The 27,841-nt window shown below is 35.7% G+C and overlaps 1 protein-coding gene across 1 annotated transcript in view; it reads left to right on the top strand.

Annotated features, from left to right (window-relative positions):
• The window catches only part of LOC141748602 (connector enhancer of kinase suppressor of ras 2-like), a 209,861-nt gene that overhangs the window by 53,194 nt on the left and 128,826 nt on the right, over positions 1 to 27,841 (top strand). Inside the window, exon 2 of the mRNA XM_074600940.1 lies at positions 15,122 to 15,285. Within this exon, the coding sequence (XP_074457041.1) occupies positions 15,122 to 15,285 (164 nt within the window). The remainder of the gene's footprint in view (positions 1 to 15,121; positions 15,286 to 27,841) is intronic.

Raw genomic sequence — 27,841 nt, 5'->3', positions numbered from 1 at the left:
AGCAATAACCTTTTTTCTTTCATTGTTTCTGGGCTATTGTTCAGGTGGTTCACAGTTCAGCTCAACATGCAGCCACAAAAACATTTGGAGGTAGCAGCAAGTGGCAAGAGGCAGAGAAGAGCAGAAAAAAAGACTGCTTTAGCTGCTGAATTTTCAAACCAAAGTTGTTTCACAAGCTGTTGACAAAAAAAGTTTGAGCTTCCCTTCACCTTGTGTGTGCTTCACCTTCAGTTTGCTGAAACAGACTGATCTGATTCACTGTGCCACCATAAAATTACTAATGCCAATATAAAAGGAGGGGGGAGGAAAAGTTGTTGCCTCTTTGGCAGCAGCATGGTCTGAAATTGGCTTAAGCCCATTATGGAACTGCACCTTTAGTGACTTTTTTTATATCTGAAAAGATAAATATATCATCTTTAGAAGTACAGTTGACACATCAGATACTTGAAACGTAAGAGCTGCTGAGAGGTAGTGAATTACATAGTAGATCTGTAGTAATGTAGGCATAAAAAGTACAAGTCTTGCAAAAAAAAAATAGAGAGAAAACCAGAAAGAATACAGCACAAAACTATCTTGGGTGGATTTCTGGTGGCAGACATGGAAACATTGAGACAGTAAAGTGATTAAATTTGAAGTCTTGAACTTTAGTTCAATTTTGTATTAGTGTATAAATTCTTTGAGTTGGGACCTTGGCTAGCAAGATTATCACAATACAGACTTAGAGAAAAATTAAAATAATGATTTATTTAGTATATGGGTTTCACATATGCATTACTTTAGAATGTCTTGTTAAATTCTAAATGTAATATTAAAAAAACTTTAAAGAAAGGACTAGTTCTCCATAGGGAGGAATATCCCAAGAAAACATAAAGTGAGAATTGATTAACTTCAGTATTTCTAGTAAAAATAATCATATAACTAGTCTCCATCTATTTTTTTTGTTTCTTGTAGTTGTATTGGAAAGTGAGACACTAGCCATGATAGGATCAGCAGAGTGTTACTTCTGCACTTAACTAATCATGACTTTTTTTTTTTGAAAGCAGGAACAATTGGAATAGCAATGACCCTTAGTAGTGCAGTCTTTTAGTGCGATATAACTCAGATGACTTGTGAAATAATATAGACCCTGAAGCCCTCTAGAGGAAATACTAATTTTTCATCCTGTCCCTAAAAATGACTAAAGTAAGTCAAGGACATTCAATTTTTGTAAATCTTTAACATGGTTGCGGGTACCTGATTTGGTTTTTAAGGTAGGATTTGAAAATTGATCATAATGAGCAAATAGCATCATTAGATGTGTATTGAAGGTCATTATAAATGGAATTTTTCCAGTCCCATTAATACACTTATAGGGAAAGGAAACAATGTGAATAGTACTGTCAATTAATCTACATTATCAAGTTACTGAAATTACATTCTCAAAAGTACTTTATCTGACAGAAGGATAGTAAAGGAAAAATCCAAATTCAATCTTAAACAGCTACTGTGTTTGAGATAAAAATTGATACCTTCTTTTTGTTTCTGAAACTCTTTGAATTCTTAATTACAGAGACTCAACTTGGGAGGGGTATGATGATAGAGATGTCTTGTCTAAAAAGTAGGTATGTTTAAAGCATTTAAAAGCAAGAATCCTAATGTTCCTTATATGTAAAATATATAAAATAATTACATGTATTTTCAAATTGAAAATTATCAATACTTTGTGCTTACTTCAGGGAAAAAACGCACTTAGGATCTAATTTTTAAAAGAAAAAAAATTAAGACGGTGGGTTTTTTCCTGAAGTAGTGCAATGTGAATAATGCAACCTGAAATGGTTTCACACAACTGAATCCATTTCCATAATTCTGTTCGTGTACTTGTTTTGCTTTTTTGACTGAGATTCCAAAAGCCTGGACTGAAAGTTCAGCTAGTAAGAATGGTTTGTGCCGCTGTTGTGGTTTTGGGGGAGGATGCGTGTGTGTGGGGAGAGCTTTTTTTTTTTCTTAGATCCATACTGAGCCAAAGTTGTGTGTCATCTGGAAAAGCATACAATTACAGCATAACAGTCACTAAAACTACTAATCAAATCCTCTTATACCATAAAAATGCATCTCTGCTTCTGGCTAAATTGAAGATGCGAGTTGCCACCCTTTACGTGTACAATCCTCTTAACACAGGTGTACTGGGCTTCCACTTCCAGATAGTGTAGAAGCAAATTGTAACTTACTGTTTGTTAAATCCTCTTAGGGATGAAGCAGCCTGAAATTTTGCTGTGGTCTGTAGAATTAGCAACCAAGTTACATTTGCTCTTTGCCTGCTCTTTTGATTGAATAGGCCACCAGCCAGTTGTGTAACAAACCCCTCCAAGGGACCCTGCTCATACAGCACTTTTCTGAGCCTGCAACATCTCTCCTACAGCCTATTTGCGAGCACTTAATCTTAGTTGTGGGCCAAACCCCTTTATTATAAATGGCAACATGTCCTTTATAAATTAGGCTTTATAACACACAGTAAAAGCTTTTCAAGTTTTCTTTTTGCTTTTACTAAAATATAAAAGCAGGAAAGAGACAATCTCTTGGATCCAGGATGCACTGAGCTTTTTCCATCTTTGCTAAGAGAGATGGGAGTGGCCAGATTTACCTATTAATTTACCAACTCATATCACAGAGAAAAAACAATAGCAGTGAACAGGTGACACAATGCATTTTCCCTGAGAATTAGTAATATCCTAAGAAATGAAGTTGTCGTTGTTTCATGTCATATTTCTAGAAGTTCAGAAAAGTAAAAAGTCTACCAGAAGAGACTTTTCTCTTTTGAGACTTTACCAGGAATGTCTGCTAGAGTAATGCAGTAGCGTCAATCCCTGAGAAGCCATGAGGAGTGTCCCCAGAAATGTTATGTCATATTGTGCTGCTTTTGCTGACATGGAAGAATTAATTTATCCTGCTCAGTTAATACAGCACGCTGCTCCAGGTTGTTGGGTTTAATACATTTACCTTTTCACCAGCAGCTCTATTTAGAGGTTTTATGGACAGCTCTTATTACTGGCACATTGCTATTACGTACCTCTTATTCCTTGACTGAATCTTGAGAGAAAAAAAAGCTTTAACTGTTTACTTATGAAGAACAAAAAAATAACTAGGAATGGCTTGAGAGCTATGTTTTAGTACTCCCATCTTACCCTTTGGCAGTAGTGGGCTCTATAGCAGACACAGTTCTTGGTTCTAGATGTAGACTTTCAGTCTGATGCTTCCTTGTCAAAGAGATTTAAATATCAGGTGCTAGCCCTGACCTATGTCCCTCTTTTGCATGCTGCCATGTAAAAGATTTAATCATCTAAAGCATATTAAAAAGTAATTTTTCAAATATATGAGTGATATCCTATGTTTTCGAAATGTTTTGTAATCACTTGATTTGACTTTTTTTTTGTACTGAATTATCAATAACTTGGGAAGAATAAAATTTTCTTATACATTCATCTGTAATCATAATTTATTTGTGGACTTTTGGCTATATAGTTCTTTAGATATGATAAAACTTTGCCAGTTTCATGTTACTTCATAGAAGTACTTAATCTTGGATAAGCTATGGCCAGATCAAATAGCAAAACATTTAGAATTCAGAATTAAACCATAAAATAATATTGATTTAAGATGTAGTAATATTTTTCATCATGTAGCTGAAGCCAGAGACTTAATTTGTCTTAATCTGATACGGGATGAAAAACAGTAGTCAATAAAAATTTCTAGCTCTCATTCTGTGTAATAACAACTATAACAAATTTTTCTGGAATCATCACATAACATAAATATGTAGAATAAAAATGGGTAAATGTAAGGAAAGAGAAAAGCTTTTTCTTCTGTACGATTTACAGTTTGATTTCTTGTTCTTTTGTGATCTTGTTCCCACTTGCCTAGTTTTGCTAGTTTCACACAGTTTGTATTGATAAATGTAAGAACTCCTAGTTTGGGAATTTCCTGACAACTACCTGACTTTTAACTGAGCTAATCATTGATTGCTAGAGCTAATTCCACCAAACCGTTTAAGTAAAGAATCTAATTTAAGATCATCCAGATTTGTAGAGTCAACAGAATAATATAAACAAGAGCTGTGGGCTATGTGTTACATCCTCTATGTTTCCTTGAAATAAAAGGAGATGTGTGTGAAACCCCAGATCAGCTGACCCACAGCTTTTGCCAAGTAGTTGACCAACAGATGCTATCAACAAAGCTTCTGAATATCCCTGAAAAAAACCCAGATCCTAGCCTTTTCTTTACTTCTTGCAGCAATCTGAAAGCAGCTTCACAGTGATTTTTGGCAACTGTGTGATTAATTGTCAAGCCTACCTTCTACTTTCTAGGATTTGTATCTTGCAGGTGTTTAAACTATTACTTGTGAATTAGGTTCTAGACGCATAGTTGCTGAAGCTATTGTGTTGAGCAGAAACCTTATGTGTTTGGGTTTTTCACTATAAATGCCTACACTGGATTTGGCTGTTCTCTTGATATCCAGGATTTTTAGTAAAATATGTCAGTGAACAAGAATTAATATATTTTTGTTTGATTCTTCTATGACAGCTCTCTTATTACCACTCAGTTTTGCAAGTGTTAGCACTTGCTGACAGAGAATGTGATCTGGGGATTCTGGCTATCCTGTTACAAGTTCACTTTCTTGATAACATTTTGCAGCTGCCTATGTGCCTCAGAAAATGTGAGATTCTTTATACGTGTTCTGTCCAGAAGTCACTGTTCTGAAGCATCTGTGGCACTATGCCTGGATGTTTTTGAATATGATTATGAACTAAATTTAATGTAGAGCCCTATTGCAAGTTCATCAGAGATACTTCTCGGGCAAGATCCATTTCATCTAACTTTAAATGTCTGCCTTATGATTATATGATATTTGTCCAAGTTGCTTTTCTCTCTGTTGATTAGCTCAGACAGACTTGTTATCTATCTCTTCACTATCTTTTTTTCTTCCTTTTTAAGCCAAGGACAAGTGGGGCATATCTCTGTATTATTTGTATAAAAATTTGTTTGACATGATTATTCAGTTTGGCTTTGTATATCAAACTGTAGGTTTTTGAAGGTTGATCTGTGATTAAGACTTTCCTGTGGGGAATGCAAGGTGGATAAATCCTCAGAAGCTGGAGAAAGGAGCTTTCAGTTATATTTATTTGTTCTACTACTTTTGGTTTTAAGATCAGTCCTTATATACGAAAGCACAGTTAGTGCTGCTCCTTCCTTATTAGAATTTCTGACCTTTCTAAAATGGAGACGACAGGGGTCTGAAATAAATTCATCTCAATGTGCTTAGACACTAGTGAAGGAAATGAAACTTGATTTCCTAATATTTTAATTTCCACCTAAGAATAGTTCCTTTTGTTGGTGGTTTTTGGTTTGTCTTTTTTGGTTGTCATGTTGTGGGATTTTTTTGCCCTGTCAATTTTGGCAGCAGGTTACTGGTTACTGCAAAAACACCTTGCAAATAGAGGACTGGAGCAGGCACTCTGAATCACCTCCACCACTGCCCTCCAGTCTGGGGAGATGAGAAGACAGCCTTTGGCACTTATTGCAAAAAGGAGGAATATAAAACCTGATCACATCAATTCTCTGCTTCTAAGCAACACTAACCCTTATGCATGCAGGGTAGATGTTATTTCTTCTAACTGTTCATAGAATCATAGAATAGTTTAGGTTGGAAAAGACCCTTGGGATCATCAAGTCCAACCATCAATTATTATTACTGTTATTACTGATCCTAGAGATGTTCAGGTATCACCAGAATTGTTCTGATACAGAGGTATTTGCTCTTTTGTAACTGGGTAAAGAAATTCGAGGATTTAATTATGCTGGTTCTGCATTTTGGCTTGTGTATAAATCAAACCAGTAGCTGAAGATTCTTCGAAATATGAATCTATTCTTTGCCCTGTCAATTTATTTTATATTGGCTTTTTAGCTAATTCTAAACTTTTTTTTAAATGTCAATATGTATTTCAGGATACATTGTCTGGAACAATGGTGGAGACGGTGATCATAAATTTGCCATCTCAGCAAATAAAAGAGAAAATGAAGTAAAGAATTACCAAATGGGGCTTTCTTACAGTGTAGCTTGAAAAGCATTTATGTTGGCAGTGGTGGCAGTTTAAGCAACTGCTCTTTCATCCACTGGTGTATTCCACCTCGTTTGTCTCAGTTAAAAATAGCTGGTAACAAAAAGGAGTGAAGTTAACATAGAGCAGTTTCTGACCCACTTCACTACATAACCGCACACAGAGTCGTGTGAAGCATGAGGAGAAGGATGTACAAGGGAACCATTCTGAGTTGGAACCAGCGCTTCTGCCAGAAAAGATTCTCATCAAACTCTGTCTCAAAAAAGTAAAGCAATGTGTTACATGAGTCCAGTGCAGGAAATAGATAGAAGTACTTGTCTTGCATTTGGCCAAAGCATTTCTCTTTTAAAATAAATGTAACGAGGCAGATTCATCATCCAAATATTCTCAGCTTAGTCACACTGGCATGTGGAAGCATATAATCAAATAAATGGTAGGTATGAATGTGCTGGCTTCTAGAGGCTTGGTAGCACTTCCAGGTCATTCTTCAGCCATGCTGCTCCAAAAATTACCGGAGGCTATTGTTATATGTTTATCAAGGAGAAAATTAATGAGGCTAAGAAAAGATTTAAATTTTCATTAGCACAAAGAGCTAATAAACACTTCTGTGTTTTATCACTCTTATGGGAAATTCATCAGTAATGGCATCAGTGGCATATCTCGAGGTTAAGATTGTTGTGAAATGTGACAGCAAGGAGCGTGCTCTTGTGTCTGAAAATGTGATACATTCTCTGTGTGTGTGACACTTTTCTTCCAGAAACATCTTTAAGGTCAGGTCTTGTTCCAGGAAGCTTCTTGCAAATGCTGGTTATTATTTCCGTGATAATACCAGAGCTCCACAACACCTGTCAGTTTTGGAGGAAAAAGTTAGAATGTCTTCACTTCCTATTATTCAGTCATAGGTAATGAAGGCAGAACTATATTAAGTCATTTACTTCTTATATACGAAAGTCCATTGAAGGGTGATGGCATATCATTAAATCAAATTTTATAAGTGCAGTAGTTTGTTCATTTGTTATTAATATTGCTTGACACATCCCCTTACAAAACCTTCTCAGATGCTCTGCACTCTTGAAATATTAATAATTTCAGCACACAGCTTTTGTCTTGATAACATAGTTACCCTGGAAAAATGCTGCCAGAAAGAGCTTGTAGTTATAGACATTGAGATTCTGGGAAAGTCTATTGCTTTGGCCATGCTTAAAAAAAAAAAAAAAGTAAGTTACAGGGATGTAGTATTCCCATTGGTTTTGCATATGGGATAGAATCTGGGAGGCTGTTTGTCTCAGACATGCACTCTTGGTAAAGTGGCTGTGGTGTGTGCCCTTATTCAGAGGACGCTTTGGAGGGGGAAAAAGCGTATTCACGCTTAGCAGCTTGCTACTGATCTTCATGTTTCTTGAGGATTATGTCCCTTTTACAAAAGGTGCTTGTGGCTGAGGAGATCTGTTGTTGCAAGTGAAGCTCAGACCTATTCTGGGGAGCGAAGAGGAACTGAAGTTGGAAGCTTCCATCTCCTTGCAGCTTGGGCTATCACAACACTGCTTCCCTGCTGGTAGGGAGGAGAGGAAGCTGCCTAAGCCACCCATAGAAAATACAAGAATAGAGACAGTGTGGAAGGAGGAAAAATGCGACATCTGGAAATGGAAGCTGGCAGTAAATTAAAGATGCTGAAGACATACAGGATTTTTCTGGGGGGGAAAAAGCTAAAAATTTTGTGATAAGAATTAGGAGGGTCAAAGGATACTTGTAATCTGGGAATATTGAGGCAGTGACATTGGCTGGCATGTGGGATGTAGCTGTAGGATGAGGATGGGAGAGGCTGAGGAGAAACCTCTGAAAGAAAAACCAAGAGTGGGAGAACTGGTCTGGCTGGACAAGAGCCCAGCAGTGCTGGCTGGATGCTGGTGCTTGAGTGTGTCTGCAGAGGGCTCTGACTGGGCAGATGTGGAGCCTGGCTCTGTCAGGAGAGGGGAATAGGAGCGGGTGAAGTAGCTTGTGGACCAGCACAGTCTTATCCAGGGGGCAGAGACAAGTGGTAGAGCTTGCGGCCAGTAAAGTTCAATCCGCTTTGAAGCCTGAAATGGAAGCCAACTTTTTTGGTGTCAGTCGATGTCTGGAAAATATTAATTCAAAGCACTCATCCCGCTCTAGTTCCTGTTCATGCAGATGATGGATCTTTAAATTCAAGTAGCAGAAGTCTTGCCTGTATTTGCATCTAAAACATCCATCTGTATCTGTGTGAATATTACAGTGACGCAGAGGAAACTCATCTGGGAAGCAACATTTAAGCACATTATACTCACACAGTCAAGCATTCAAAGGTCAGATAATGCCAGAATTGAGGGATTTTTTTTTTTTCAGAATAATCTTAATTCTTTCATTTTTGTGTATTTGTGCATTCATGCTATGACTTGCAATTTTTAATGTATTTTTTGTATGAAAGTTTGTAATCTAGCTGCTATATTGCTATAGATCAGGTTTGTAACAAGTAGGCTTGCAGATGCAAAATACTGCATGATACTCTCTAGTTTTTTAGATAGACTCTAAACTTTAGGAAAGTTTAGGTCAGAAATGCTCCAAGCTTGGTGGTTTAGAGTGTTTTCAAACACATTCCCTTTGTCTCTTTCTGAATTGTGCGAGTACGAAGATCCTTTTCTCCAGGCACTCTAAACAGGTTTTTTCCTCCTGAAAGGACTTAAGAACAAATAGCTGATATTTGAGAATCAGCTTAGTGTGAACATGGTCCTGAGGATTATGCCTTTTCTTTATTTGGACTGAATAGTTCTTACAAAGCTTTTAGCATCATTGGCAAAAAATACCCACCTGATGATTTTCATTGTTACAAGTTATATAAGCATAGGAAAAAGATCCACTGTGCCTAAGCTCAATGTAATAAATCAAAGGGGTTTTGATCAAGAACGCCATGAATTGGTGTGTGTATTCAGTAAAATGACGTTGAGGAAAAAGCATGCATTCTCCACCTACTTCTCTCCATTAGCCAACCAGTCAATTTCTTCCAGATCTTTCTAGCTATCAGATAAAAATTGCATTATAAAGAAAGGTACCAATTTTTTTATTTTTTTTTTTTAAATCAGCCTTTTTGCTTTCTGTAACTACCACTGCTCAGACTGAGCCTGTAGACGCTGTTAAACACTGGATATATTTAAGCAGATCTGCTTATGTAAACTGAGGGTTGTGACAGGAGCAAAATTTTGTGCGGTCTTCCCCAATTAATTAGGTAACTTCCAGCACAGAAATGAGTTTCCTTTTTTTCCTAATAGTGAATAGCTACTTTTTTGGGCTTGCAAGTTGGTTTGCCTAGGAAGAGAAGCCTTTAGTGGAATCAGGCGAGGTTTCTCAGGTGCAGTCCCATTTATTTGGAAGGTCATGTGCAAGGTAATTTGCAAAAATCAGCAGGAATCAAACAATATGTTTCTCTTCTTATGGCTCCAAACTTACTTCAGCAGTCTCCCTCTCTATGCCTTTTCTCAAAGCACACACAGTTTCTGTTTGTCTTTTACCTTTTCTGCTCCCTTCTTTGCAGTGTTTCTGTCCCTTTTCTTTTTTTTTTTTTTTTTTTTTTTTTTAATCCTTGTCACCCAGGGGTAGTTTCAGTACGATCAGTTTTCTTTTGACTTATTAGACGAACCCTGTTGGCTCACAACTCGGCTCACACTCCCAAGATGCATATGCTGATGCAGGCGTGTTCCTGTTGTGCACCATGGTCATGTTATACAAGATCTCTGCCCTCACAAATAAACACAGCAGCTTTAGTAGGTTTCATCCAACATCTAGCACCACACCATTCGAAAATGCAGTTTGTCCTCTTTTCACTTTTTTGATTTTTGATTGATTTTTTGATTTTTTTCGCAAATCACCATTCTGTAATGAGATATGATTGTTGTATAGCTTTTATTAGTCAAATGAGATATATTAATAGGGATATTAATTTGCTCTTGGCAGACCAAAGTGTATCGTTCTGAACAAACTGAGATCCTTCCATTGACTTTCAGGTTTTGTCCTTTCAACCCAGATTCCACAGACACTTGTATATATACTTCAAATCTGATGTTGTGTATAAGCCTTTGTGCAATTGTGATTTCAGCATTCTGCTATGTGCTTTTTATTTTAAAATGTGTTTTAAATAAGAAAAACGTTAAATACTTTCTCAGACCCTTAATCAAAGTGATTTTGGACTTCTTTGCCAAACTGGCTGTAAGCGGACTCTAATGCATCCTTGCATCAGCGCTAAACCACAGAAGTCAGCAGTGGTGAATGCATTTCCACTGAGACATTCTCCTTCTCTTTCATCTTAGATCCTAAAAGCAGAATGAGCAACGCTGCGTTTTTATAACAGAGCGTATCACTTTGTATGCCCTCTTCTGTCAGAAGAATCACCTCGCGAGAGCAGTCATGTTTGTGACAAGCTGAACTGGCAAGGACCTTTCCTGTCTGCCCTCCCCGTAACCCTTCCATTTCACAGCCAGCATTCTGCTGTTCTAGCCAGCTGCTGTATATTTTCCTCTGGGAATAATGATGTAGTATGAACAAAACCATCATTTGGTCAGGAATTTTTAGGATAGATTACAAAACCAGTGTAACTTAAAATAAGTAACAAAAATCCATTAAAATATATGAAAAAGGAGAAGCAAATAAAAGTAATTTATGGAGAGATTTATGAAAAATTGTAAATGACAGACTTTTTAAACTTAGAAATTACTTTTCTTTTGTGATGGATCACACTTGCCAAAGTTATCATCACCAAATTTCTCCCCTGTGAGAGCTGCCCTGTCTGCATAATTTGACTTCCTGCATAGAAAGCAACAATTTATGCTTTTCTTTCATTTATTTTTATAGTTTTGGGTTTTTTTATTATCCCTAATGCCAGAGAGAAAGGGCCAGATCTTTACATAACATGGCAACTATGTTTGTGCTTTTAATACAAAACAAACTTGATGTTTGTTGACATCAATGGAAAGATTCATTTTAATCTCAGTGGGGCTTATTGCCCACAACATGTAGCATCACTTTTGTAATGTTGGCTCTGAGTTAATACTTACATCTGATTTTTAGCTAGCTCTACATAGAATTTTTTTAATGACATGTTGGTTTGCTTTGTTGTTTTAATGATTCTTTTTTCTTAGTTACGCAGTTCTGAAAAGAAGTATTTTAAAGCTGACAGGCTTTTCTTTTCCTGCCCTTTCTCCCTACCTTTTTTTGCCTCCTCTCTTTTTTGTGTTTCCTTCATTTAGGCAATTTACTATATGCCTTATTTGCAAAATCATAGTTTGCAGTCAATACATCAGAGGTGCTTGTTTCTCTTCTACTCTTTGAATACAGAGATAAAGTTTTCCTGGTCTGTGTGGATGGAATTGGCTTTCTTTTACTTAGAAATGGAAAGAGACAATATAGCCGACTTCTCATCATGGGTGTTAAGTCTCAGCTTTAAAATTAACTATACATGTTTAAGCCCTTTTCCTTGAATTAATGTATTGCACTATGAAGGATATATTGGTTTGTTACAAGCTGAAAAAAAAGTAAGAATGTACAGAAACGGAACTGTAAACCTCTGCTTTTTTTGCCTGATACTGTGTAACTTGGGAATGGCTGTTGAATTTTATTTACCTACATATAAACCAGAGTTAATGCCCCTTACTACTTTGTTGTTATGAATCTTGACTAATTTAGGTGTTGTCTGTAAACAGAAATTATATTGAGAATATTGCATAAAAAGCACTAATGAAGCTTAAGTGGCTTGAGGAAATAAATGTTCCATTTGGCTTTGGTGAGTCAAAATGATATCATTCTGTACTCTTTCTAATTGCATCTTTGATATTTTCATTGCTAAAACCAATTATAGCCATGATAATAAAGAAATAAACTACTGATAGATAAATTCTTGCTTTGTAACACCTGAGACTTACCAAACAAACCAGAATTCTACGTTGCAAGAAAAGAAACAATGGAATACAATACCTAGTTCCTAGGTAGACAGAAAAGCAGACAGCAATGGACAAATATTTCTTCTCTTGTGTGTATTTATTAGATGCCGTCATGCTATGAGACTGCCTGGTCCTTTAATGATATATTTCTATATTCCATTGTCAACTGCCATACTGTTTGCACCATTAAGTAAACGCCTTCTAAAGATGCCCTGGAGAGCTATTACAGAGCAGTATGAATAATACAAATTTCATATTTTGCTCATCTGTCATACATTCTCTCTGGCACAAAGTCACATTTAATACATCTGACTTCACAGTTTTTCTAAGATGTCATGTTCATTTGGTACTTTCTAAATCTTTCTGAATACTGCAAATGCTTATTTGTGGCCACTGATGCTAAATTTCTAAATTAATTTGTTTCACTTTTTTTCAAAATAATTTCACTTCTGGTGTCAGTTTCAGTGACTTTTTCTGATGAGTTTTAGGCAAATATTCACTAAAAGGAAGCCTGGAATGCATGGGTTTTGGAACTTGCTCTGAAATTGTTTCTAGGAACTGTTCTTGAGCAAGAAGGGAACAGAAACATGTGATGGCTCTGAATTTCGAATGTTTAATAATAATTGCAAAACTTGCAGTGACCAGTTTTCAACCAATCCAAACTGAAATACAATTACATAAAATCACTCATTAAATCATTTAAAACCATGAACAGATGCAGAGAAAGAGCCTCCTGTTTGCAGACTATTCCAGAACAGAAAAAGACTTGGGTATATTAGTTACAAACAGACTGCGAATTTGAGGGGGTTTTTTTGTTTTGTTTTGTTTTTTTTAAAAAAAAACCAAACCAGACTACCTCATACTTATCAATAACAACATAAAATATGACATTTTATGTCACTAATCTAGTTTTGGATGGGATGTAAGTGACTATAAAGCTGTGCAGGTTACTTAGTAAATTATGAATGAGCAATATAACATAATTTAAGACTATCAGTTTACAGAGTAAATAATTGAATAATTCTGAAAGATAAGTTAATTGAAGGAAACTGCAATACATCCCCTTGTATTTATGGAACAGAAGACAAATACATTGTTTTGTCTCATTCAGTTCTTGTGTTGTCACAGTCCTTGTGTCTCAACTGAATTACATTGGCTTAATTGAGACTTAATGTGGTAATATTCAGCATGCCAAATATAAAGTGTCAGATCTCCCATTCACAGACACTTTGTTTAAAAACCTGAGAATAGAAAAACATGGACAATATAAACTATTTTCGTCTACAGGATAATTTTAAATTTCAAATTTTCTGAATTAAGTTTCCACAAGCTTTTGCTTCCTCGGCAGGTGGTTTGGTTATTCTGACCAAGTCTTCCTATAACTTTTAGAAATTCATCTCTGGACACTAACTAATCCCAGCATTCAGTCAGGCTGGGGTGCTGCATGTTAGTAATATGTTTAGCTAATGTTTTCTATTAATAAGAAACAGACCAATTTTATTAATTAATCAAATTAAATCACTTGATAATATCTAATATAAAGTATGCTTATAAATGGAGTAATAGATAGTAATGTAGTTTTCTAATATGTTTTCAGTAAGCTTCCTTCATCCTCTTGTTTAACTCATTAAGTGTTCCTGTACTAATTTAGAGGAATATATTTCAGCTCATCATTGCAAAACTGCATCTGGTTACTTAAAAGAACTTTTGTGGTTCCAAAAATGTTAAAATAACTACAAATTTCTTTTAAAAAAGGTACTAAGGTACATGGTAGAATTATCTGTTTCCTTACATTAATACTCCAGGTAATAAAGACATTAACTTTTACTTTATTTCTGTTTATATTGCATTTGTGAGAACTTTTAAACTGACAAATGAGAACAATATCACTTGCCTGTTGCTTTCCTTTTCTTTATATGCATTGTGTTTTCTTAAGTGCTTGCATACGCATTTTTCCTTAATTTAACCATACTTGTAACTTCGTGTGTGTTTAATAGAAGGCACCATGCAGAAGTTGTGATATTGCAAAGCTCTTATCTTCCTTAAATGCCCAAGTTGATTATTTCTGTGGCTTCTGGATATCGGTTTTATGAATCTTGAGTTTACCTGCTTCACTGTAGGAAAAGTAATTGAGAATCAAAGTGTTCTACTTACTCTTAGTAGGTGAAATTATTGAAGCTGAATCTTTGTAGGTCTTCAGAAAATCATATTCATATCAGGTTTTCATTGAATCTAATACAATTCTAGGCAGAGTCCTTGAGGGAACTCTGCATAACCTTGTGTATCGTTCAATAGTAAAGAGTCTAGTGTTCAACTAATTGTTCTAGCTGGAAACTTAAAGCATGTGTGGTTCGGAAACAGATTTGGAGGAATGAAAAATATTTCAAGTTATGATGTTAATCAGTCCCTTCTCTGGCCTGAGAAACAGAATAATGTGGCAGCTACTGAATCTGTTACTCTTACCATATCAAGTTTTCAGGGACAAATGGAATAATTCTTTGTGCATGGGCAAAATTTTATTATTAATCTAAGGTTTTTGTAACAAAACCATTTGTATGTTACTGAGTTTCAGAAAATTGGATAGTCGGACTTGAAAAAAAATATTAAAAATTGGCACTAGGTGTAGCAGAGTTAGTGTAGGTGGTTACTAAGCCTGAAAACCACTGTTCCTAATCAGTGATAGCCACTCTGTATGACTTTGAGAAATACCAGGAAGAATCCTCCTAATCATAAGTTACACTTATATTTAGGTCTTCATGACATCATAAGAAAAAGGTTTTCTATAACGTCACTCTCTGCTTCTTTGTCCTTCCCCTTGTTTCCCTAATAAGTACCAGAAAGGTTTAAAATTAATATTAAAATGTTTAAGAACTTTGAAAATAATGTCAGTAATACAAGCTTTTCTCTTTAGTAGTATGCGCTATACTATGTAAATTAAACTATAATTTTTTCGCACATTTCCCTTAATAGATCCAAACAAGGGATTATACTTGTATTCCCAAGAAATTTCTGTATTTCTGAATTAGAGAATTATGACTGTTTGTCTCTGTTCTCTGAATATGCATTGTTGGCTTTTTTAAATAGGCCTTGATGATTGCCTCCAACAATACATAAAAAATTTTGAAAGAGAAAAGATCAATGGCGAACAGCTGCTACACATCACTCACCAAGAGCTTGAGGAATTGGGAGTCACTCGCATTGGCCACCAAGAACTGATACTGGAAGCAGTTGATCTGCTCTGTGCGTTGGTAAGTCATTTCTTGCATCACTCATCTTAATAATCTGAGTTTATAAATTTCCAAACCAAAACGGAAATAATGTAGACTGCATTCCACAGCTATATGCTTCTACACATAGAGTGACTTTGCTTCATTAAAGGACAGATATGTACAGGCTTCTTCCAGCTGTAAAGAAATTATATATATTCATTTAATGATTATCTATTATGGTCTTTTATTGCTCTTCCTCTAACTTTCTTGGTCTTGCATTCAAATACTGTTGACTATCACTACTGGCCTCCATATGGTTCTGTAATTATATGCCATATGCCCTCGTATCTCACTGACATTTGCCACACTGTACTAAACCAAGTAGACCTGAGTGTTTTAACCATGCCAGGATTCAAAAGGATGGTACTAAGGAGCCAGGAGGTAACGCTAATTAGACTGGAAGATTGTTTAAAATGAGCTTTAAGATAAGAATGGAATGATAAAATTTACTTTCTCTAAAGTACAGATACGTGTGTCAATTTAAAGGCGGGGTTTTTTTAGGAACCTGCAAGCACCCAAATTTGGAAGAACAGTTTTTTCATGTAACAAGTTATTAATTCAGTTAACCTTTTAACAAAGTATCTGATACCAGAAAATTCTTTTTCCCCTCTATTATTTAATTCCTACCAGCTAATAAAATGCAATATATTAACGTAATTCTAAAGAAAAAAAAACAACAAACTTCGTGTAGGTGAACAGGTGAAAGGATGTTGATCATACAAAAAAGTAAAACAGTAAAATTACGTAGGTGAATTACATATGACAGTCCCAGTATTTTACTTCTTTATCGTGAGTTCTGCTTTTGCACTAACCAGGTTATCCTGTGAGATTTTGATAAGATAAATTGTCTCCACCAGGGAAACTTAGCAGTAAAATAGAAAGCAAGAGGGAAAAATGCACTTAATCTAAAAGAAAAGCAGTATCAAGTATCTTTTATTATGGATATGCTTCTTGCAAGTACCTCTAATTACAAAATATTCTTAATGTAGCTTGAGATCTACTCTTACAAACTAAATAACATATATATCAAATCAGAGATATGCTTTTGGCCTTGATGCAGCCATACCTGCAAACTGGTGCATACTGCATAACCCAACAAACTTTTGTGTTTTGGAAACATTTAAAATTGAACTCAAGAGTTTTTCCTCTGAAACATTGTATTCCACACAAAAGGAAGGTAAATACCCCACAATGTTATTTTATGTTATCTAAAGAACAATGCAGTGCTATGCCCTGACACTAGTCAGAAATAGCAGACCCAAGAAGTTTCGTCTGGAAACAGAATGTCACTTCAGTCAAGTGCGTCCACTAGGAGGACCCTTGCTGATTTTTTTTTTTTTTTTTTTTTTCCTTCTCAAAACAAAGAAACTGTACTTCTTAAATGCTGCCCTGCTGCTGGTCAGTAGTGCGCCTCTTCTCTTACTGTGCTATGTCATAACCTTGTTTTTTCTTTTAAAGCAGTGTGGGGATTTTCCAGTTCCTAGTATCATTTATTTAGCCTCCTGCCTTTAAGTCCTTACCCTTCCTCTCTCACTCTGTCTCTAAAATGCCTGGGTTTTTTGGTTGGTTTTTTTTTTCCCCCCTGCTTCTAAATTGTTATCTTCCTGCCTGTTCCGTGTGTTTAATGCTGACTGAGTCTGCTGCCTGCAGATCTGCTCTTGGGGGTTATTCTCTTGCTTCTGACATTTTTCTCTTGCTGCTATGCACAACACATTGTTCAATTCTTGCACCTTCTTACTGAGCAAGGATAACAAGTAAAAGTTTTACAAGACTGAGTCAAATATTTATTTTAATCTGTAGTAATTTGAGAATTTTAATCCATGCAACCAAAAAGCATCATTAAAAATTTCTCTTGTTTTAAATAGCAAAAATAATTTAATTATAGGAGACCTGATGCTGCCTTTATTAACAACTGAAATATACTTTTAAAATATTATAACTGTATTCTTATTCTGTACTAAATCTTGAAACATTAATAGATAATTGCACTAAAATCTGACTGCTGGTTAAATGACCAGTGAAAATTGTGAATTGGAAATCATCACAGTAATCAATTTTTACACTAGCTAGTTTAAAAAAGAGAGAGGAAAAACCTTATTTAAAAAGTAAAAAAGAAAAAGGCGGGGTGTAGGCGTTATCTGTGTTTTGCTTATGCCACTAAACAGGAACTAACATACAAGAAATTATTTTAATCAGAATGTCTTAAGGAGCATGACATTTTACCCCTGATTTCCTGAGTTACATTATAAGCGAACTTAATACAGTTTAGGGGCAGCTAGAATGCAGCCCCAGTCAGTAAGATGTCAATACACTAACGCATTGTATGTGTGTTTGCATATATGGCCAGAATGCACAGAGTACAAAGTAAGTATATTTCTAGATTCATTTGTACGTACATCTTAAAATATTTTTTTTCAAAGCTTGTTATTAAAAAAAATTGAAGGGAAACATAAATTCAATCTGATCTAAAAGTCCACATGTGGAGGGGTGGTAACAGCAGGAGCAATAGTTTGTTCTCTCCCTCTGTCCCTCCGTTTGCCCCATTCAGCATGGCACGTGTTCTCAGTCCCTTGCTGGCAGAGCATCCACAACGCTGTGCATGCTGTATTTTCCTCCTATCTGGATCACAGATAGCTGCATTCCTGTTTATATCAATATATGTCAGTACGGATTTGTGCTCTGCATATCATCCACTCCCTGGACTATGTCAATGAGCATTGATTGATTGATTGATTGATTGATTTATTTTCCTGTACATGGATTTCGTAATTGATTTCTGTTTGGCAATTGGCAGCGTCCAACTTATGTGACCTATTTCTTCAAGGCACTATTAGTAGGATGTTCCACTCCATCTTAGCTAGATGGGCTGTGTAACGCTTTAAACAGAAGCATCTCCAATGTACTGTAGAAATCTCTCAGGTAAGCTTAGGCTCAGTGATGCATCAGGAATTCAGCTGCACACTGGTCATGAGTTTAGCTGCAGAACAGCTATGTTGCTGCAGGAAACCAAGAGAAATTTGACTGTCTTAGCTCAAGCTCTTGGAACACAGTGAAAGTGCATGTTGTGATGCCATATTTTCCATATGTGCTCCCTAAGGGCCTGGCCATCAGCCCACTGCCTTTTGAGGGGGTGGGGAGTAATTGGGGTTACACATCAAAGAGCAATGTCTCTGCTTCTATCATAGTGATGCAAACCATTACACAGCATATACATAACTAAATGCTGAGCCATAATTAAGGTCCTAAGTGTAAGAGAAAACAAAAATCAAAGGAGGGACCTCCTGTATTTTTTCTTCCCTGTCCTAACTCTTACATTAACTGGACTCTCAAATGCAAATTATTAAAGGCAGGGAAGGCTTATTAGTACGCATTTGCCCTCGACATAATTTTATAACCAATTTTCACAGATAAACATGAAAAAAAAATCCAAGTAATATTGTGTCTTGGTTATTTGGTTCAAACCATCATATTAATTCTGAAGAAAATCAGAAGAAATGCTACTAATATGTACAATCACAGATCATAATTTTTCTTTTGAAAGAAAGCTGAATTCAGAGCTTTCTTTAACTAGGCATTACATATGAGAATTCTATCCAGAAAAGATTCTACACTCGAAGATGACCTGCAGTAGGAAAGAAGGAGATGTAGGAAATGTTAACAGGGAAAAATAAAAGTATTCAATACACCTGTGCATAACAGAAGTGGCAAAATGGTGCTATAGGAGTAATTTTCTTCAAAAATTAAATAATTTAAAATGTTGGAATAATCTGGGTTTTGAAAGGGTAAAATTGAAGTGCAAAAGGTGAGAGTATCTTTCACTGTAGGAGGGAAAGTACTGGCACTTTCTTGGGATTGCTCAGGATTGAATTTATGTGTTAGGAAAGGAAAAGTCACAGGTGAGCCATACTTTCAGCTTCGATTCTTTGACCATTCTAGAAAGACGTTTTTGAATAGTGTTTTATTTATGAAGAACATTGGGAATGATGGCTATGGAGAAAAATTCTATCTTATCTTAAAATCAAAGTCCTTTCTTGCTTGTATGGTCAGAAGCTGCTCTGCAATTATTTATCTGAAGTGACCTAAACAACATCTATGGACTAAAAAGTGCAGGCCACTTAGGATTTGGACTGTAATTTTATTAAAGCTGAAATACTAATCTGTATTGGAGGACTAGTTGCACAAAGGCAGTGGCTGACTGAAGAAGCAGTAGGGCCTGGGGAAAATAATTCTTTGATAGACAGTAACATATATTGGAAAGAAGGAAAAAGGAGCACTTTTGAGGTCAACATGGGTTGCTGTTCAAAACCATGCAAGTAAATTTAATTTAATTAGGAAAGTATTGGAGTCAGTATGTTGTCAAAGCCCACATAAATTAAAATATAAACAGTCTTGTGGGAACGAAGACTTTGAGAATGAATGGAAGAAAAATGAATGTAAAATGAAAAGCATGCTCAAATATAGATTCTATCTAAAGTAATTAAAAGTAATGTTAATTCATAGGCATTCGGCTAGTGAAATTGGCCGCTGTGCTGTGATAGCATTCAAGGAGAAATAAAGATTAGAAAATTCCTCTCTGCAGTTACTGCAAAAGCTACCAACCCAAGCATGATAGTTTTTCTGCTAGAAGGCAAAATAAAGTCACCTGTGGGTCAACGTGTTTATAACAACTGGTGTGCGTTCAATTTGCTTGCGTATTTACTACTTCCTTTAATCAATGTGTGGGGCATAGCTACCAAACACTACGCTTTGGTTTTTTTCTGACATTTTCTAACATATTTCTGTATTAGGCATCTCTCTAACAAACTTGCAACAGTGATAGTATTTTGTTGGTCAGATGGAAAGAAGTTTGCAATAATTTATTTTGAAGTATGCATGTGAAGACAAAGCAGCCACTCCTTCATAGATGCCTCTGTATCTATTGATAAGACTGTTCCTTCCGAATTAAAATTATTCAAGTTTTCCTTAAATTCATGTTACTTTTTAATGGCCATACCTACAATGATCTCTCTTGAGATCCTTTTTGTCTTTCATTCTGCTGATACACTTCTTGATTTGTCAATACTGTGAGTATATTGGGAAGTATCTTTTCTTACTTTACCTGGTATGTAATCAAGTTTCATTTTTAACAAGTCATTTGATATGTCAGATACATGTTGTCCCTCCATATTTCAAAGGCTATTCAAAGGTAACTATTCTAGACTGAAATCTTCATTTTATTTAGATACTGATGCTTAAATAGATGGAAATAAATCTTCTTTCTTTGAAATGGAATGCCATCTCTCTTAGTGAGAGGTGAAGAGATATTCCATCTCCTCAGTTCCTAGTGAGGAACCTGGCACATACGTTGCTTTTGTCTATACAAGCATATAGGCTTTCAGAGAGCTTTATTAATCTCAATTGGAAAAGAAGTTCAACTTTTGGCAGTCCAGTGCTATTTATTATGCTGTGCCAAACCATTGAATTAATACTACTGAATGGGTTAGCTAATTATTCCACATATTAGACAGGACGTATCATCTTTTGCTTAGTCTAATTAGCTGCTTCATTCTTTTTTAGCCTTTCAAATCATGCAATTCGATAAACTACTTTAAGGACTGTCTGTTGGGGTTTTTTTCTGATTTTAAAGTCTGTTGAAATCTTTTAGGATCAGGATATTGAAGGAACATAATTTGTAAGTTTGTACAAACAGTTTGCAGTAGCCTAAAGTACTTTTGTTCACAGGTCTTTTACACACATGCATGTGTAATAGTTTTGTCTTACTGGTAAGAAGTGAGAAATTCAAGGTCTTGCTAAACTGGTATGCTGAAAAAGGAGAACCTTGAATGTAACTGTGTATTATTTGTGTTGACTACCTAGTACAAATGAGATTCTTTAGTTGTGAAATCACCCAGTGTTTTCTTACCAGACATAAAGGCATCTATGTGAGTTGATACAAGTAGAGAACAAGGTAGAGGGTAATTTCTCTTGATGTATTCTGTTTTTTCTTCAAGGACCACTACCCCTACACCAATTGTTCCATAGTAGCACATGGTTTCCAAGACTATTGCTTGTTTCCAAGATTATTGTTTGAACAGTAAGAATACTTTGCAATATTGTAGCAGTACCACCAATGGTAGTATAAAAGTTTAGGAAGTAAAATTTTCAGAGGTACCCAAGTACAGGATTGTTTTAAAGGTAATTTAGAACCTAAGTGACTTATGAATTTGTGGTTTGTATGTTAAGGTGCGCTAGAAACTAAGCTGCACTAGAGCTTGCGCTCTTTTGACAACATTATCCTGTATGAGTTTATCATTCCTGTACAGCAGCCAAGCCTCAGCAGTTCAAGGCCACATAACCTCTGATGAAGGCACAGAACCCTCTGCTTATGAAATGTCTGCATATCACATAGCCAAACACAGATTGGAAATGGTTCTATTCAGGTATTCCAATGTGTCTGTGATCTGCTGTCATAAGATGAGGTGTATATAGTAGAAATAGAAGAACGGAGGTCAGCTGCTTTTTTAGTCACATTTCAGCTACCTGCACACAGTCCAAAAAGGGAAAAGAGTAGCAGCAAGTGAATTGCAGGCTGGCTGAATTCCAGTAGACCACATCTGATTTTTTTCCACAAGTAATGCATCCAGTCTTTATTATGCTATCAAACTTCGGATAATAATCAGGTAAAATAAAAAAATCAGGTACAATACAAATTTGCTGTATTGACTCCGATTTTAATTTAATAATTGAATTTATATACATCAGTTGCCTGTAGAACAAGACAATGTTAACAGACTAACAAGAAGAAATAAGACTTTTGGTTTTGCTGTCTTTTGACATAATCGAAAGATATCCTCTTGTCATGCAGTAATTATTTTTCAGAAAATAGGAAGAAACATGTTTTATTCCAAATGTTAAATCTGTTCCAAAGCTCGTAACTTTTTTCTGAAAATGCATGTTTAAGTACCAGTGCGAGCGAGGATCCTAATTCATTGCAGCCTAGGCTAGTGAATAGGCTACTACAGGAACTACTGTATGCTTCTGAAAAATAAATGTACTTACTTCCATTTATAAATTTATAAAATAATACATTTCTAATAATCCATTACTATGTTTTATGTCTGGTTATGTGTCTGGGTAAACTCAGTGGCATTCTATCAACAAATTTTTTTATTCCTTTTCATGTTATGAGTTACTGTCACTCACTGGTAGAGAACAGCACACCACAATATGTATCATTAAATTGTATCGTCACTTACTAGGTCAATGCAGTAGCAGAAATTTATGCAAATGAATAGGTAAGCTAATGATATTGTGCTGAAAAAACATGTGTCTGATGCTGTAGACCAGGGCAGGAGGGAAAATACTGGCTGAAATTCAATCCAAATAGTATTGGTATACATTATAATTTGTGTACAGTCCCCTACCCCTGATTTAGGGGATGTTAATGGTATATTCATTTCTGGCATCACTTAGATTTCTTCTGAGGTTTAGATCTGGAAGAAAATGTTTTTGTTTGTAATTTCAGCCCTCCTGGAGGTTCCGTTTCTTCAAGGCTGATGATAGTGATCACAATTACTACTAGGGATAGAGGAATGGACATTTTCCCTGCACAGTGGTAAAAGAACAACCTACGTAGTAACACCCCGTTTCACTTCATGGTTGTTTTCTGTTAAAACCAGCTGCTGTAACATTTCGTGTTACAGTGTTTAGTGAATGTTTATTACTTCTTTTGCTTTGATTTCTTTGTGTTTCAGAAGGCATTCTTTATTGCAGGGTACTCTAGCTTGCCAAAACCAGTGGAGAGCAAGAAGCAGCTTTTGTTTTTTAACCTTGTTCTTTTGCTGCCTTGCTCCAATATTGTGAATTGCTGTGTGTAAGCTCTCTTGTGTCCCAAGCCACAGACTAGCTACAATTTGGATACTTGATTTGTCTGCAAAAATGTGGAGAATACCCTGTGGTCTCCTAAGGATTCTTACCTACCATTTGTAGACTAATTAGAATTGACATATCCAATTCATTTATATGAGTTATTACTTTCCCTAGAATTTCAATGTGAAGTGTATAGAATAGTCTGCTAATGACACATGAATACACTGTGCAGCAAAGGACTCACATTTTCTTTATTTTTCTACACTAAAGGAATTGAAAAGAAAGACGCTTTTAATGTTTATCCTGTGTCACTTCTGACCTCGTGATAAGATGTATTGCTAGATTTATACATTGCTTTTGATAATGTTAGAATGATTAAAGCTTGCCACAAAAAGAAATCCTGTGAGAGATTCTCATCAATGCTACCACAAACATTAATCTCTGAGATAAAACAGTGCTTTACACTTTTTTTCACCCCCTCCATTTCTGCATGATATTTGTGGTGGACTTTGAGCTGAGAATGCATTTGTTTCCACAGGGCCTTGAGGAAAGTAAGCATTTAATTTTTTTGCAAGACTGTAAGGACAGGAATCAGAGCCAAGTGTTGACCTCCTTGAGGATGAAGCTCAAAGTTGTAGTGTGGGAATTGGTGCAAGTCAGGTTAAGCTTTTGAGATCACTCTGGTTTTGTAACAGTTATTATGTTATAGTACTAGTAACAGTGCTGTCATGCAAAAACACATATATAAAATGGCCAGCTGTCACAGTCTCTTATTTTAATAGTCCCTGCTTTTATATGGAATGCCATAGGCTACAGAATATAATGTCTTTAATAAATGTTATGTGGTGCTTAACACTAAGCAACTGTGTCTTTCATTGGTGTAAAAGGGGGCACTGATTTGGCATTTTTGGAGCTTCATAGTCAAAATGTCCAGATTCATGTAAATGTATACGGCAAAATTAAGTATAGTAAAACTTTGATGAAAAGTGGCTTAGATAACTGAATCTTGACAGGAGTGTTTGGGTCAATATTCTAGAATTTGAGAGCTATGTAAATATCACTTACTCTGGACAGTGCAGAAACACTGGCCAAATTTATAAATCTAGTCAAACGTGTTGTTTTGAGATTTGTCTGTGGACTACATTTAAGGTTTTGTTAATCTTTGGTAGATGCATTAAATTTTGGAACCGATTAAAACATTTCTGTGGTCGAATATAGTGCAGCTCTGATGGTGTGAATTCATCATTCCTCTGCTCTTCATTGGCTGACATAAACCGTAATTACTGGTTGTTGATGCAAATCCACATTAATTTACTGTGCTAAGGCATCCATGTGCGCACTGACTTGTAAAACCAAGACTCATGTCAGTGGCTTAGATAGTCTTTATCCTTCTTGTTTGAATTCTTTATGCGCAAGAAGGGGAAAACTAGCAGTGGCAAAAAAGTGCTTTTTCAATACTGGTAACCTTTCAGTTCTATCTGCTGTTGTCTTGTGTGTTATACATATTAGACCATTACAGATATATGCTTCATATTAAATAATTCTTACTGCTGACTTCAAATAATTGTCACAATAAATATGTCTGGAAATTGTTGGCCTGTTCTCATCATGAGATTTTGAAAAGTTAGTGCTCCATTCAGTAAAGCATAAAAATACAGATCTTGCGAAGTATGCTGTGATTTCATAAAAATGCCACTAAAACACAATCCTTTTTTACAAGAGAAAATGACTCTGTAATTTTAAGTTCTAAATTCTGGAGTGTTCAGTGGTAATCTCTTCCATTCTGATCTTTTATTGCAAACACAGAAATAATACTTCAAGCAAGGTATATGGAAGGAGAACATACTGTTTTTCTAAAATCATGACTTGCAGCACAGAGGGCTTTTGTGCTTTCTGTCAGAAACTAACATATGTTTTTTGTATATTGCTACATAAGAACACTTATTTGTATACTATTGCATTAAACATTTTAATATATAATTTAAATCCATTAGCCAATTGAAATTGATACATTTGACTTAACATGCTTTATTAGAAATCTTTACCAAAGCTGTTTGAATTCCTATACATAATTGGGTGTGAGAACCATCCAAATATAAATAATTCTCAAAGCAGATGAGGTTTTCTGTGATTGTGTTGCCCATGTATGCACCAGTTCTTCCCCATAGCACCTCTAACAAGTTTTGAAAGTTTTAGCCAATCTCAGACAAACTCAACAGAACAGTAAGCCCACAAGGATTCCTGCAACTGCTGTGGGAGTCAGTAGGTTGCTAGAGGGATGTATCCTAAACCAGTGACTTTCTGGGAGAAAATGCACCTGACCAATGACAGGTCGGTGCCTGTGGCATCTGCAGCCACCTCAGATGTGGCTCCCCCTGACTCCCAGAGCTTGTGCCATCAGCATCTATTCGTATGCAGATTGGCATGGGAGTCATGTGAAGGAGGGGATGTGGGAACAAGAGGACAAAGACCATTGAAAATCAGGCCTTTTCAGTACCACTGCTCACTGAACAATTTGTTATTCCTTACACTGCAATTTTAAAGCAGAATGTATAAATATCTGTGCATGACTACCAGTTTGCTAGTATTGCAGTAACTTGTGCTTGTGGTGTGTCAGCATCGCAAACCTTAGAACTAGAATAGGCAGGCAGAGAAAAACAGTTCATTGACTGAGTCCAGCTAATGGAATATTGATTCATAGAATAATAGAATGGCTTGGGTTGGAAGAGGCCAAAGTCTGCTCTCCTGAAGTCCAGTGTAGTGAGCTTGCTGTGCGCCCTCCTTGCTGCCCTAAGGATCTTGAACTTCACCATTTCATGGTCACTGCTGCCAAGTGACCTAGGTAATTACATTAAATAGGAAAGGTGTATTAGATTAAGGGCACACAGGACTCTATGTTTAGAACAAGAAGGAAGAACAATACAGACTATAGCAGGAAGAGATTCACCTTTCTCCATTAAATGAAAAAAAGTATTCTACTAACATAAAATTTAATTTCTTTAAAATAACCCAAAAGCTCAGTGATATACAGAAATTTCCTTGGTTTGTTCATGTGTTCAAAGTCTTAAACATCAAAGAAATTGTCTCTGTAATGGTCCACGTAAAATATATTGGTAATTCTTAGTCTTTTAATGAAAATAATTGCACTACTACTATTTATATGGTATTTTAAATAATTAGGTATTAACAATATTATGAACATTTAAAACTAGCTTTTAATTTTTTTCAAAGGCTGTAGATTTTCTGCAATGGAAATTATTAAATTTTATTTGCTGCTTTTGCAATTTGCAAAATCTTCTTTCCCTTGCAGAAAGCAATAGTTCAATATTTCTTTAGGATCCTGATTTGAAACCTGTACTGAATGATGCAATGAATGTTCTATTGCCCTGCTAGCAAGCACCATAAAGATTCTCTGTGCAAAGCAAATACAGGGAGTATGTCAGTGTCAGTTAAGAATAATGCCATTTTGCCTATGATGGAAAAAACTGAAAAATTGCTTTTCTCATTTGCAAGGAGCAATTTCTTTTATAAATTCCCACTACGTTATTTTTCATACCACTCTGTGTTACAATATTAATCGCTATAAGCTGCCTGAATTCCCGAGTAATTATCTGTGATCAGCTATTGTTATAGATGAATATGCATGTGCATATATATATACTTGCATTAATTTATGTAATTGTTGTTGACTGTGAATTCCTTGAGCAGCCTTCAGCAAATTCATGAGAAAAATAGGTAAATTAACCTTTTTCATGTTCTCCTTAATGCCCATTCAAAAGAATCTTGTTAATAATTTAATTTTTATATGCTTCTCTCTGGATTGTTACAAATGTATCTAAGACATCTTTCCAGAATTGATCTAATTTTTACATGGAATTACCAATTCTGCAAGAATCTAAGCTAAATGTCTGACCTAAGTGAAATGGTCAGTGTTGATATCATATTTCCAAAAGGCAAGACTACCATTTTTTCTCTGAACTCTGAATAATTCACCAGTGTTTAAAATTCTAATCTTGTCTTATGTACTGAATTTCTTATCCTCTGTAATCTTACATTTCTGTCTTGTACTTAATTTTAAAAGGTACTTTAAAAAATTGAAAAAGTTAGACTTCCTATGATTGCATGGAGGGTTCTTACACAAAAGTAGTTATTATTAAATAAATGGCAAAGGTTAATTGGTCACAAGGGTTTAGTAACAAATAATAAAGGTTTGTGGTTATTGAACAGTGTGCTACACATGTGCAGCTTCATTAACTTCTGCTGAGAAAGAAAACTGCACATGAATAAAGATCAGAGAGTACTGGAAACATATAGTGTAGGCTTGAGACATTTTGTCCACGAAATAAAGCCAGTGGTGTTCCCTAGATTGACAACAGGAAATTTAAAGAAGAATTTGGCTATAATTCAGGTATTTCTAAGAGAGACATAGTATATCAGCAGTAGCATGCAGCATGCTGCACACTGGGAAACAACAGTTGCAGGCATGGTAACCACTAATGCAGGCAATATTTGGTAGTCATTTTTTAAAAGTTAGCAGATTATGATCTATTAGGTTTTTGGAGGTAATAGCTACTAGGTCATCCTTTGGTCTTGTTTGTTTATCACAGTATCCCCAATCAGCATATTCTGCATTGCTTGTTTTCATACGCATATGGAAGAGGTCAAGCTATCACAGATGTCTGGCTTA

This window comes from Larus michahellis, chromosome 9 (assembly GCF_964199755.1).
Source record: "Larus michahellis chromosome 9, bLarMic1.1, whole genome shotgun sequence".
Taxonomy (NCBI): Eukaryota; Metazoa; Chordata; class Aves; order Charadriiformes; family Laridae; genus Larus; species Larus michahellis.
The sequence above is the reverse complement of the archived record's forward strand: the minus strand, read 5'-3'. Positions and strand labels throughout refer to the sequence as shown.